The sequence below is a fragment of the Salvelinus sp. IW2-2015 genome, linkage group LG9 (assembly GCF_002910315.2).
Source record: "Salvelinus sp. IW2-2015 linkage group LG9, ASM291031v2, whole genome shotgun sequence".
In the NCBI taxonomy this organism is placed as follows: domain Eukaryota; kingdom Metazoa; phylum Chordata; class Actinopteri; order Salmoniformes; family Salmonidae; genus Salvelinus; species Salvelinus sp. IW2-2015.
The window spans coordinates 20,121,753-20,136,179 of record NC_036849.1 but is presented as its reverse complement, the minus strand read 5'-3'; the positions used below and the strand labels follow the sequence as shown (position 1 = coordinate 20,136,179).

At 42.9% G+C, this 14,427-nt stretch overlaps 2 protein-coding genes across 2 annotated transcripts in view; one reads left to right on the top strand and one right to left on the bottom strand.

Annotated features, from left to right (window-relative positions):
* The window catches only part of LOC111968776 (dnaJ homolog subfamily C member 17), a 56,722-nt gene extending 52,219 nt beyond the window's left edge, over positions 1 to 4,503 (top strand). Inside the window, exon 11 of the mRNA XM_023994639.2 lies at positions 4,078 to 4,503. Coding sequence (XP_023850407.1) covers positions 4,078 to 4,197 — 120 coding nt within the window. The 3' untranslated portion in view covers positions 4,198 to 4,503. The remainder of the gene's footprint in view (positions 1 to 4,077) is intronic.
* Positions 4,504 to 6,663: 2,160 nt separating this feature from the next.
* On the bottom strand, positions 6,664 to 9,196 carry LOC111968775 (GTP cyclohydrolase 1 feedback regulatory protein). Its single transcript, XM_023994637.2, has 3 exons — positions 9,044 to 9,196; positions 8,113 to 8,207; positions 6,664 to 7,763 (listed from the first exon to the last, which is right to left on the bottom strand). Exons 1-3 carry the CDS (start codon positions 9,077 to 9,079, stop codon positions 7,634 to 7,636), a joined length of 261 nt encoding a protein of 86 aa, XP_023850405.1. The 5' UTR covers positions 9,080 to 9,196; the 3' UTR covers positions 6,664 to 7,633.
* Positions 9,197 to 14,427: the final 5,231 nt, after the last annotated feature.

Genomic DNA, 14,427 nt, shown 5'->3' with positions numbered 1-14,427 from the left:
CAGTGCTGACTAGCTCTTCCTTCACATTTTACACTACTCACGGACCAGAGCTTTCACCTAGACACCAGTACCTCTTCATGTTGCTTACGACCACCTGTACACAGCTTACTCAGTCAGTTGTCACATGCTGCTAGAGTAGGTTTTAGGAGTTATTGCGTGGTTTGGCCCTGTCAAAGCTGTTAAACCTCATTCAGAGAAGTTAGGGACCTATTACATAAATACAGTATGTTCCTGTTTCTATAGGTTAGCTTTCCTTCTCAGGGAAAAGGGGCCTTTGCCTGTGAATGGCATCCATAAACCAGGTGTTCAGGACTAATTCTGGAAATTACTGAACAACACAGGAAGTAGACTTGGAGCCTATTTCAATAGCTGTTATTGCAGTATTATGAGTTAGTGTTTATTCCATCATTACAAAGAGTCTGTCTGTAGACCAGGATCCTTTTGGTTCGTTTTGTCTGTCCTCAAAAAAATTATTGATCTTCTCCCATTTATAAAGCCTGAATTTACTCTTGTGAGGAATCTTAGTTTGGCTGTGGCATATGCGATCCTCCTGCCCAGTGTGTGTTTGTTTGAGTTAGCGGGAGCGTCTGGGCATACACTCGCACATATCACACACACCCCTAATGATCTCTAAATAAGTGTTTGGCTCCTATAAATCACCGGCTCCATAACCCACTGACACACGCACACACATGCACACACACTGCAGAGAAATGGCCCCTTGATTAGTTTCAACAGACTGCAGTACCATCTGTATTATTGTACCCTTTTTTTCTCTCTCTTTAAAAAAAAATAAAAAATCCACATCTAGACCTAGCAGTAATTTACCTGGACAACCACTATGGTTTGGTAGAAGTGCCGTAGTCTATAGGAGGAGCTGTTGTAAAGAAGATAGGTTTAAACGCTACGTGTGCACTATTTGTCTCAGACACCTTGGAGCAGATACCGTGCAGACCAGCTCCGTCTCAGGTTCATGACACATAATAGGCCTTCTTGACATCATCAGGTCCTCATAGCCCCCGGGAGACATACTTCTGTCATGAGTTGGGGAGAGAGCGATTTTATGAGGGGGAGCTGGAAGTCTCTCTCTCTCTCTTATCACCCCCATGCTAGCTGTGCATTGGCCATCTGACTGGGGATGTAGATAAAGGGCCTCATTGCCAAAATCTTGAACTATCCCTTTAAGGAAGGAATACAGTCCTTGTATGATCATTTGCCAGATCAGATACCACTTTTCAACAAGAGTTACACACAGTTCTCTCACTTAAGACACACACACACACACACACACACACACACACACACACACACACACACACACACACACACACACACACACACACACACACAGTGACAGGTGGGGCTAATGTAGAGCAGATCTCCTGATCCCATCTGTCTGTGGGGGGAAATACTGTGCCTGGCCACCTGTAGCATAGCCTGCCGTCTCCTGTGGAGCACCCTGACTCACCGCCCTGCCTGGCGTATGGTGATGATGTTACGGCTGGCCTGGTGTCAGGTTGTAGCATGCTGTTGGGAGGCCCCGGGCCGTGAGTGATATCAGTGCTGTTAGTCAGCCCTGAGCGAGCGAACATGGAATGAAGCAGTGTGTGTGTGTGTGTGTGTTTATGTCATCCTGCCTCTGTGCTGGCCTGGTCCTCTTTGTTGTGGGCCCCATTGTTTATCTTATGTGGTTTCCCTAGTCTCTCTCCAGCCCCTGGTGTGTTTATGGAGCAACACACACACACACACACAAACACACCTCCCCAAGTGTTTAGTTAGTCAGGGATGCACAGGCTAAGCGCGTACGTTGAGTGTGAGCCCACCAGACAAGGAAACGGCTCTCAGCTAGGGAGAACTGTGTCACTCTCCTTAGACCTTTGTTTGTGTTCAGAGCTCACTCCTACATGGGAAGTGAACCAATAGAATCTCTATTGACCTTACATGGGAAATAAATAGAGACATACAGTATCACTGTCCATATAAGCATTTCAGAGAATAGCCAGTAGAGGTCTGTGTGGAGTGAAGGTGTATGGTGGGTGGAAGGGGGGGACTGCATTCCCTCCGGCCCACAGTTACACCCTTTGTTTTGTTTAATTGAAGATGCAACAGTTGTTTATTTACTAAAGTGAGCTTGCGTGATATTTCATGGTTACATCTTAGACAAGGACTTGATCTCACATTACTGGAATGATAATCACAGCTGTCTATCCAACAGCATGGAGAGGGAGCCTGTCTCCCCACGCCATCTCCTCCTCTCTTCCTTCCCCTCTCTCTCGTACACATGGGTGGATGCTGGAGTCCCAGTGATCTCTTCCAGATGGTTTACCTCACCGAGCCACTCTCTAACCCTCCGTCATTCTCTTCACTTTCTCTCTCTCCCCCTTTTTCTTCTGTGACCCACTCTGTCTCTCACACACTCACTTCTCTCCGCTCACTGTCTTGTTAGGGAGACACTTCCTTGGCACAGCAGACTTCCTTCATCTAATCCTATAAAACAGGTTTATTCTGTGGACGCTCCGCCTCCCCCCTCCATTCAGGATTAGGGGCAGTGTGTGTGTCTGACTGACTGTGTGTGTGCACATGTATCAAATTGTATTTGTCACATCCGCCAAACACCACTGGTAAGCGTGTGTCTTTGCATACTTGTGTGTGTGTCAGCCCCTAGTGCTTACCGTGCAGCCTAGTGCTTACCGTGCAGCCTAGTGCTTACCGTGCAGCCTAGTGCTTATCGTGCAGCCTAGTGCTTACTGTGTGTGTGTGTGTGTGTGTGTGTGTGTGTGTGTCTGTCTGTCTGTCTGTGAGAGACTGATCAACAACTACAGGAAGCATTTGGTTGGAGTCATTGCAGCTAAAGGTGGCACAACCAGTTATTGAGTGTAAGGGGACAAATACTTTTTTCACACAGGGGAACTGGATGTTGCATAATTGATTAAATAAATAAAATAAGTATCTTTTTGGGGGTAAACTCAGGTTTTGGTTGAAGATCTGATAACATTCAGTATCAAAAATAGAGATCAGAGAGGGGTCAAACTTTTTGGCACTGTATGCCTGTCCTCTCCTCCCTTCCCCTTACCTGTCCTCTCCTCCCTTCCCCTTACCTGTCCTCTCCTCCCTTCCCCTTACCTGTCCTCTCCTCCCTTCCCTTACCTGTCCCTCTCTCCTCCCGCTTTACCTGTCCTCTCCTCCCTTCCCCTTACCTGTCCTCCCTCCCTCACCCGTCCTGTCCTGTCCTCCCTCTCTTCCCCTTACCTGTCCTCTCCTCCCTTCCTCTACCTGTCCTCTCCTCCCTTCCCTTACCTGTCCTCTCCTCCCTTCCCTTACCTGTCCTCTCCCCCTCCCCTTACCTGTCCTCTCTTCCCTCACCCGTCCTGTCCTGTCCTCCCTCTCTTCCCCTCACCTGTCCTCTCCTCCCTTCCCCTCACCCATCCTGTCCTCCCCTCACCTGTCCTGTCCTCTCCTCCCTTCCCCTTACCTGTTCCTCTCCTCCCTTCCCCTTACCTGTCCTCTCTTCCCCTCACCCGTCCTGTCCTGTCCTCCCTCCCTTACCCTCACCTGTCCTCTCCTCCCTTACCCTCACCTGTTCCTCTCCTCCCTTACCCTCACCCGTTCTCTCCTCCTTACCCTCACCCCGTCTGTCCACTCCTCCCTTACCCCTACCTGTCATGTCCTCTCCTCCTTTCCCCTCACCTGTCCTGTGCTCCCTTCCCCTCATCTGTCCTCTCCTCCCTTCCCCTCACCTCTCCTCTTCTCCCCCTCACCCGTCCTCTCTCTCACCCGTCCTCTCCTCTCTCTGGTCCTGTCCTGAAAAAAAACAGACCGCAGTGACGGACAGTTATCATTTGGTCCATGCGCTGTTGCACACTTATGTCACATGTAGAGCTTGTTTTTGTATTTGCACTGTGTTATCCCATTATTAATGCAATGGCTTAGCATGGTTTGCTTCTTCATATGGACCGTTTTACACTGGTAAAGGTGGTGAAATGACTATGGTAAAAATCACAGGTTGTAAATGCTTTGTACCTGTCCTTTGTCTGCCTGCCTGTCCCTGTTGATCTGACTGTTTGTCTACCCCTACAGGGCGCCCTGAGCAGTGAACGGGACTATGAAAGCGTGGTGCTGATGAATATGAGACAGGCATCAGAGAGACAGAGACTCATAGAGGAGATGCAGAGAGAGGACGAGGAGGATGCAGCATAGTACCAGCCCAGATCCAGTCTGACCCAGGCCAGGATTCAATCCAAGGTGTGTTTTCTGTAAGCGTGCGGTGCTTGACATTTGAAGGTAATTTCCGTTTGAACTGACATCTGCACCCTATACCGTGAATGCGATCTCTGCGCTTCAATGTGCCTTTGAATGAATCCTGGCCCCAGACCCAGTCAGGCTCTTCCCAGCCACAACTCAACTACACTTTGCTATACACCTGATGCTTTAGTTTCATAAAGCACATCGTCTGTGTTAAATAAAAAACAATTTTCTGTTGAATAAACATATTTTTTCAAAGAACGGGTTTCTGGTTTGTCATTTACTGAATTACTACCAGCTACTATTGTAATGTAAACTCAACCAGTGTACTTTTTCATCCAAACCACTTGTAAAACGAACAGGGGAACAAGAAGTTTATACTAACAAGGGATGTTATCATAACGTATTGCAAAAGACCCCAAAGAGATGGGCCATCCAACACTACTATACCACATCTAAATGATGCAATCATGTCATTTGCATCTGTCAGTATCACTTTCTCAAACTGTAAAACGTTTGTTCATTACCCTATCTTTGCAGCAAAGAGACTGAGTCACTTCCCTTTAATGCAATTTGAAGTTGTCTTCCAACAGTGTAAACCACAGACCATGTGATCAGAGGATGGGTAAATCATGGCTATTACATTTTTAACTGTCAATCAGTCTGGGATGGGAGTGGTAGTACTGTAGGCATGTTTTTAAGGGAATGTTTGTGGGCCCACGTGATGAAAAGGGAATATACTCTAGAGGCCCTTTATTACAGCAGTGGTGGTTATGATGATTGTTTGAGTTTTGTATATCTAAGGCTTTGCATCAAATTACAGAGGCCCCATGTACTGTACAACTTCAAGGCTGTAACTTGATCTGAAGACTTTAGTACCACCCTGCACTGAACTTTTACATTGTAGTTAGCGTTTAAAATATGCCTATTCTAAGTGCGATTCACCCTTGTCTCCTTTGTCAAATCCTGTTTACTGGTTGTGTTATAATAAATACATCTGTTCCTTGAAAGTATCATGAAGAGATAATCTGATGACTAGTTGGTCATCCCAGTGAAAACAACTTAACTGAAGATCAAATGTACACGTCCCTTAAGTCGTTGGCATTCATGAAAGATATATTCATACAGTATCATGACCGTTCGTCTCTTGCCTGAATGTTGTGGTTTCAGATGAGTTTTCCCAATAGAGGCTGTTAAAGGAGTTGCTCATGGGGGAAGAGGTCTCCTGATGTCACAGCCGAATGCTGGGATGTCTGGTCCACTTCCATTTAGGACCTGACACACTGAGCTAGACTACAGTCACTCTGACGGAGAAACAAACATTTGTAACGGTGTCCTCTCTCCGTGGGACATCCAAAAACAAAATAGATGTATGTTGTCCCTCAGGGGACTATGGTATAATGTAGTCTCTATTCCTGGGGCTGTGTGAAGTTTCCTCCTGTCATCGTGTTATTTTGGAGACTCATAGCCAGCTGGTTGGTCCAACCCAGTGATCCATCTCCCCGGCACTCCCAGCCTGCCGCAGCTCTCTTACACAACGGCCAGCTGTGGTGTGGTGTGAGCCATCTTGTCCCTACACTTCTCGCCCCACACTCCTACTGCAATATACACTAATCAGATGGTTCTGTTTATGCATTTGGTGGACGGCCTGTCATACCCCTGAGAGAAAAAAGCTGAACATTGAGTCCAAATTACAAGAGGGAATACAATTACAGTTCCAGAAACACATCCTGACCGTGACCTGTGCCAGCGGATTGTGCTGCATGCAAATGAAACGGGAAGACGTGGCGTCCCAACAAAAGCCATCCAATCAACAGGAGAAGCCTCCGGCGGCATCTTCACAGCATCTTCCTCTTCCTCAGATCCTCTGTCCGTGTGGAAGCTGGCAGCTCCTCAGATGCCAGCAGAACCTGGAACCGACCACAGTTGCGCCCACATGGAGAAATTAGGGGCCTTTTGATATTTGGGTGTAAATTGTGGCCAAGCCACGGCAGCAGGCCTGGCGAAGGCTTAGCCTCAGACAGGCGCTGGCAGCCCAGAGACTAATGAAACCACCCAGTAGCAGCAGAAGTGCTGGCTCACATGGTCTCCACCAGGCATGTCTGCAGCACACTCGTCACACTTACAGGACCCGACTAACTTGCCCCTATGTACTGAGGTCTCACTGGCCCATTTTTAGTCTAAAAACCACCTATATGCTGCAGACATGCCATATTTCCCCTCAACCTGAGGCGGGAAGGCACAGTTCCAATGGCTTGTTTAGAGCTTCTTCTTTTTAAGAGAGCATGATGCTCATTTGTCCAACAAATGTAATGCTTACCATATTGTACTGACAGATGGCAGACAGGAAGATCAGACTTCCAACCTGTCCTTTTAAGTATACTCTACTTCCTTGAGAGTTGGGACATGCCACGGAACAAATTACATCAAATCACCTTTATTATAATTTCTTCACATGCATCTAATTATATTACCAATGATATGAAAACTAACATTCTCACTACATCAATAGCTCCCTTTTGCACCAACTTTTGACAGTTTTATCTGTCACTTATTTCTTAGTTATATGTACATATCTACCTCATAACCCTGTACATTGTCTCTGTACTGGTACCCTGTGTATATATCCAAGTTATTATTACTCATTGTGTATTTATTACGTGTTATTTTCTTTCTCTCTGCATTGTTGGGAATGGCCCATAATTAAGCAGTTCACTTAAATCTACACCTGTTTACAGAGCATGTGAGAAAATGGAATAGGATTCAGGGTAGAGGAATATTTGCATGCTAGTAAAAGTAATATTTGCTTGGCCTAAAGGCAATGTAAAACTTTGGAACTGATTCATCATCATACTCTTGACATTCAGATTCAGTTAGTAATGAAGTGAACTACATTCCATACTCATGGAAAATTAATCTTGAGGATTTGGTCATTTGTGCTGTAATCCTCTCTGGAATGTACTTTTCTTGACATCGTCCTATTTCCCTGAAGTCTGTAAACCCATTGCTATGATAGATTATGAACAAGCCACTACACACATTTGGTAGCTGCTCCATCACATTGGAGTGAGTTTGAAAGAGTACAACAGATTTTGGACAAGTAGTGTCATTATACAAATTCACACATTTGCTAACGGCGCAAATAACGAGCTGGAGAATTGATCATTCAAAATTCAGTAATCTGTACCCCTTGCTAAAAAAAATTTATGGAAGACAAAGGACCATTACATCACAAAGAACAGTAGCAAAATGAATGTATAGAATCCATCCTTGATTTGTGATGTAATACGTACAATATAGGTTTTAGCTCTGGCTCCTCATTGGACAGAACACTACCACCACAACCTTGTGGCCCAAGACACACTATCAGTGTCATTGATCCACAGTCAGGTCACTCAGTCTCCTTGTGCATGCACCACACCAGCGTTTGTCCCACGCCTGTCATCGTCACCATGCGGAAGCCAATCTTCTCCAACTTGTCCAACACCAACCGCGGAGGTTCGTCCACGTGGTACTCCGAGCTGCAAGGGGCACAAAGTTTTGTTTTTTCTCAGATGTAAAATGTCAAACTCATTCTGTGAACTCTGTCAGGAGTGCGAACACACGCAGGAGAACTCAGCTAAATGAGCCAGGATTGTGTTTATGTGATTATTCCCTGCACACCTTGGTTCATTTCCCAAAAGCACTTGTGGCAGATCCGCAATGACAACACTTCCCTGTTCTGTGTTCGATCAGCTCAGCTTGTCTGCTCCCAAACTACAGAGCAACAGCCTTTGTACCACTACTACACCATTCTTCTGTGGCTCAGAGGTTTGTCATAATCTTGGCCGTAAGGATGGAGACATACAATGAGATATGCTCAACACTCACAAATTGTTCCCCAGCATGGTGGTTTTCCTGGCTCCCAGGTAGTTCATTATTGCTAGGTCAGAGTATACATCTCCTACCATGGTTGGCCCAGTCTCCTGAAAAACAGATATTCAGGTGTGTGCACAAATGCTATACGCAGAGTGTACAAAACATTAACACATTACTAATATTGATACACAATATTAGGAAGGACTTTTCTTGATACACACAGGAAACTTGAGTGTGAAAAACCCAGCAGCGTTGCAGTTCTTGACACAAACCTGTGTACCTATTACCATACCCGCTCAAAGTCACTTAAATCTTTTGTCTTGCCCATTCACCCTCTGAATGGCACACACACACAATCCATGTCTCAATATTTAAAAATCATTCTTTAACCTGTCTCCACCCCTTCATCTACACTGATTGAAGTGGAATTAACAAGTGACATCAATAAGGTATCATAGCTTTCACCTAGATTCACCTGGTCAGTTTGTCATGGAAAGAGCATCTGTTCTTAATGTTTTGTACACTCCGTTGCATTCTTGAAATAAACAAACCCCGAAAATATGCATGCCATGCCATCCACAATCTCGATAACAATTGACCAATTATGCACAGAAATAGGCCTACATACTTTATTTGACTGAGCAGTGAACATGTTTTTAATTTGGTGCACTGTAGAAAAAACGAGACGCGAGTTGCTTTGCACTAGTTCGAATTTGTATCGCTTCCATGTTTGCAACATTGTAACATTTGCAAACATGGAAGCGATACAAATTCGAACTAGTGCAAAGCATAGGTTTCAGCTATGTAATAAGCTACACGTCAAAATCGGCGACATTGTTGCAGAACCTTCCTTTACAAAATCTTTAGTTTCTATAACATTTCGACGCGCGCGTCAACCGCAAGGATGCAGTCTGTATGCTATGACGGGAAGAGGAATACTAACCAGCCGGATCTGAGTACTAACGAGTACATAGGGCATCCTGGATCTCAACCGTTTAACGGGTAGTCCCCCGGGAATGGATGATAAGACAGTTACTTAACAGACACGACAGTGCCCTTTCCAAGTTTCACTCGCACTGACAGCTCACAACAGAATGCGGAAACACCCATCGCAATGGACCAATCATAGCTCTCTCAGCAACTTGTCAACAATGCTGGTGCATGCACAGTGCGCGTGCTTGTCCAATATTATAGTAAAAGAAAAAGCTATTCATTTAGGCACACAATATTGCTTATTTTACGCATCAAACTGGAAAGAATGTGAACATGTTTTATATTAAAGGCATATCTGATGTCATATGTATGGCGTTTTAAAACCTATTAAAATCAGGGCCACTCATAAATGTAGCAGCACTATTTGTTTAAAGATTATACACTCCCCTCTATATGTATTTGGACAGTAAAACTAACCTTTTTAATTTGCCTCTATACTCCAGATTTTTTTGTGGATAAAATGTTACAAATGAGGCGAGAGTACAGAATGTCACCTTTATTTGAGGGTATTTTCATATCTGTTTTACCGCTTAGAAAGCACTTTATGCATATTGTCCCCCCCATTTTAAGAAGTCATATGTATTTGGACTAGTTCACTTATAGTGTATTAAAGTAGTCAAAAGTTTAGTATTTGGTCCCATAATCCTTGCACACAATGACGTTATCAAGCTTGTGACTGCAAATTTGTTGGATGCATTTGCAGTTTTTGGTTGTGTTTCAGAGGATGTTTTGCCCGATAGGAACTAAATGGTGAATAATATATTGTCATTTTGGAGTCACTTTTATTGTAAGTAAGAATAGAAGATGTTTCTGAACACTTCTACATTAAGCTGGATGCTACCATGATTATGGATAATCATGAATGAATCATGAGAAAGTTAGAGGCACAAAGATCATACCTCACCCAAAATGCTAACCTTCCCTGTTATTGGTAATGGTGAGAGGTTAGCATGTTTTGTTTTAGTAATTTTCTCACTCATTATCCGGATTAATTTAGAAGTGTTCAGAAACGTCTTATCTGCTCACTTAGAAAGAAAATGACTCCAGTCATCATTCACCATTCAGTTAAATTTGGGCAAATCATAACCCAAAACACTTTGGCTACTTTAATACACTATAAGTGAATTTCTCCAAATACATGGGGGGGGTTGCTTTCATTTCTGAAAAGTGCTTTCATTTCTGAACAGTAAAACATATGTATGATAAATACCCTCAAAGAAAAGCTGACATGCTGTTGTTTTGCCTCATATTCATAATTTCATCTCAAATGTAAACTGTTGGAGTACAGAGCCAAAAGTAAAGAAAATCCTTTACTGTCCAATCACATATAGTGGGGAGTGTAGGTCGGTTTACGTTTCATGCGGATGTTATCTGTGAAGTGAATTTAGGTGATGTTGAAATCAGAGAACCCAGGCTCTCCATTGCGTATAGTGGCCTGAACATTTGCCATGTTCATGGTTTTCTCGGTTCGGCTCAGGTTTATCTTTGAAATGGTACATTATGTCTACTGTGGTTTCAGCCAAAACACGGATGTGTAACAATCTTACATATGTGAAAAGCTTCTTTAGGCTACAAGTAAGTTATCTCGAATAACTAAAATAAAAACCTTGTCTGTCAAACTTGTAAGCGGTTGACAGAGTTCTTCTGTTTGTTTTTTTTCCCCTCTGTCTCCCGTGATGATTTGCTTTGTTATATTGGGAAACATTCCATGGTCAAACACTCATTATCGCGATAGCCTACTTCAAAGATAGACTTTGCTGCTTTCAGTATCCCATCACTGTATTGATGAATGGTGACAGTATTTCCAGGTGCTAAATATGGGCTATTATGTTGCCTTTCCAGTTTTGTTACAAATTACTTTTAGATTCAATCTACATCACGTGTTAATACACAGTCCTATAGCATATACTGTGATGTTGTATGCATACAGAACTCAACCATATTTTTACAGTCTGGAACTATGATTTCCTTTTCTGAGATTTATTTTATTTCCCTTTCAGTGCAGCAAAAACTAATTTGGATTAGTCTTTTGAGGCTGTAGGGGAAATGAAAGACATAACCCATATCCTAACAACAATGGAGGAGACATTGATTAAATCAGCAATATGAATGTAATGTCCTTTTGATGCCAAAGAGGACTTGACAGACAATCAGTTTGGCTTTGCATGTCATGCTCAGTGGGGCTGGTAATTTATAGTGTGATCACAGCTTGATATTGCTCTGATGGGAAGAGATATGGGAGTAAACCAGACCTTACTCATGGTACACAAAACCCATTCCATGCACTTTGATACAGCAGAGTTGCAGACAATTTGTTTATGTGTTTTGGAAGTTGTTATTGTGAAACACATACATACATTCAATTGATCAGATAACTAATTTTGGTTTCTGATTTTATGTGATTCTTGGAACTACATTTTATTAGCATGTGTCACTTGTATGGTACATCAAACCCAAATTATAACCTTGCTGTTAAATAACGACTGCCTTTCTCAAGCGTAATTTATGTCTTTATCAAATAATGTTTTCTACGCTGCATTACACAGTCATACAAACTCTAACAAGCTGATAAGTACAGGCTATGCGTTCCCATTGACACAGGTGGGAGGTTTGGTGAGAAGATTGCCACCTGCTGGCTTTGTAGACCAATGTCACCAGTAGGCTTCTTACCCACTCATCTGCACAAAGGAAGTCAAAAAAAATATTTAAAAACGTACGGGTAGTTTCCCAGAAAGTGTCTTTTTCGTATTTTTATCGCCACCCAAAGAGCACAGGAGACCTGATTCAGGAAGGAAAACAGGAAACCAGTGGGGCTGTCGCTGCTGTACTCCAAAAACAAATGAAATACAACTTCTGCCAAAAAACACTCTCTTAGAATGTATTCCTGGGGCCCTCGGAATGTCCTGTGGTCCTCTGAGGAACTTCCTGATCTAGCTCATCTGCTGTGCATTATTAGAGCCCCGGGTCGCCTTTACAGTGACCTGGAGGGACAGCAGGGCTCATCCCTGGAGCAGCCTACCCAGCCACAGGAAGCAGTTTGCTGCTGTGACAAGGGCCTCTCCTTCACCTCACCACTGAGAATTAGTGATGAGAGGAGAGATACTATTTACTGTCTGAAGAGTACTTCCCCACAGACAGCAGTAAGAACACATACTGCCACATGATGGGAAATGCAAGGCTGCCCTTGACCCTGTCGGGCTTCAGCAACAGGGAGTTTAATTTATCAAAACAGCAGTAGCTCATTCAATCTTTGAATACTACACACTCACACACACACATTCTCACTCACACACACTCAATTATTTTTTATTTGCTGAATGCACTGGAAATCCATATGCCACCTACAGTTCCAGTTTCTAAATATGTGCCTGTGCTATGGTCGCAAAACACACATTTATGTTTTCCACCACAAAAAAATACACCTCTGTCCTTTGCGGAAGTGTGATTTATACACAAGGCATTGCAATTATTATCGGTTGTTTGTTGATTGTCTGCCGTTTTATAGTGTGCGGTTATTAGTATTGTATTGAATGAGCTAAACAGCCACTCATACCCAATTTATCATTAGATTGTTATCGCTATGTAAAATGATTGTAATAAATGCCTATTAGAATGCTCCTTCAGATTCCTGCTTTGCCTTGGACGATAAGACGTCTCCAAATGAAAAGTCACAAGGATTAGATATAGGGAGCACTTCTATAGTTTCCGAACCTACCCTACAGACCTAACACAAAGGAATGTTGTTTCTTTCAGAAGCCTTCACTGATTATTGTTCACCAGTCTAGGAGACATGGAGGAATAGTACTCTTTTGTATGAGTTCTACAGTTCTCTTTAATTGATTTGCTTCATCCTGGCATCTTCCTTTGGACAGAGGTCCCAGCAACCCACACAAGGTATTGAGCAATGCATGAAGTCAATGGCTGAGGGATTTATTTGCTGTGAGGATCAGTGGGAGAGGACCAGAGACGAAGGTAACATACTAGAATTAGCTGCTAAAGCAATCTCTTTAAATCATGGATGTATAGTGTGGGCTGGATGAATTATGTTCTTACAGAAAGAGAAATCAAATAGTAAGCAATAAGTATCGAGCTGCCAGATCAGATATTCAGTTATGGTTGAATCAACTATGTTACCATGTCATTTCAACAACAAATATCTATGTGATGATGTTGAATCAACATGGAAAACTCATTGGGTTTACAAAAAGTCATCAACGTAAGAGAATTTCATATTTACTTCACCCAACTTTTAACCTACATTTTTTGTTAATTTCACTTTTAATTCACGTTAGTTGACAACTCAACCAAGTGTTAATCAAAATGAAATGTTTAATTGACATCTGTGCCCAGTGGGGAGAGTATATAAGCAGGCAAACCTCCAGATGTATGGTGATACTCCCGTAATTGGAGTAAAATAATGGACAACAATACTTAGGCTTATATTGACGGCTAATACATACTACAGTTGAAGTCGGAAGTTTACATACACCTTAGCCAAATACATTTAAACTCAGTTTTATTTTTTTAATTTTTTTTTACAATTCCTGACATTTAATCCTAGTAAAAATGCCCTGTCTTAGGTCAGTTAGGATCACCACTTTATTTTAAGAATGTGAAATGTCAGAATAATAGTAGAGAGCTTTTATTTCTTTCATCACATTCCCAGTGGGTCAGAAGTTTACATACACTCAATTAGTATTTGGTAGCATTGCCTTTTAATTTGTTTAACTTGGGTCAAACGTTTCGGGTAGCCTTCCACAAGCTTCCCACAATAAGTTGGGTGAATTTTTGCCCATTCCTCCTGACAGCTTGTGTAACCGAGTCAGGTTTGTAGGCCTCCTTGCTCTCACACGATTTTCCATTTCTGCCCACATATTTTCTATAGGATTGAGGTCAGGGCTTTGTGATGGCCACTCCAATACCTTGACTTTGTTGTTCTTAAGCCATTTTGCCACAAATTTGGACGTATGCTTGGGGTCATTGTCCATTTGGAAGACCCATTTGTGACCAAGCTTTAACTTCCTGACTGATGTCTTGAGATGTTGCTTCAATATATCCACATAATTTCCCCCCCTCATGATGCCATCTATTTTGTGAAGTTCACCAGTCCCTCCTGCAGCAAAGCACACCCACAACATGATGCTGCCACCCCCATGCTACATGGTTGGGATGGTGTTCTTTGGCTTGCAAGCCTCCCCCTTTTTCCTCCAAACATAACGATGGTCATTATGGCCAAACAGTTCTATTTCTGTTTCTTAAGACCAGAGGACATTTCTCCAAAAAGTACGATCTTTGTACCCATGTGCAGTTGCAAACCGTAGTCTGGATTTTTTT

Bases quoted from the DNA above. Each gene is read 5' to 3' on its own strand.
- LOC111968775 (XM_023994637.2), bottom strand. From the start codon at position 9,079: ATGCCCTATGTACTCGTTAGTACTCAGATCCGGCTG. The intron at 8,208-9,043 runs GTTAGTATTCCT...TCTGTTTTTCAG, and splicing joins TTAGTACTCAGATCCGGCTG to GAGACTGGGCCAACCATGGT. The intron at 7,764-8,112 runs GTGAGTGTTGAG...TGCCCCTTGCAG, and splicing joins ACCATGCTGGGGAACAATTT to CTCGGAGTACCACGTGGACG.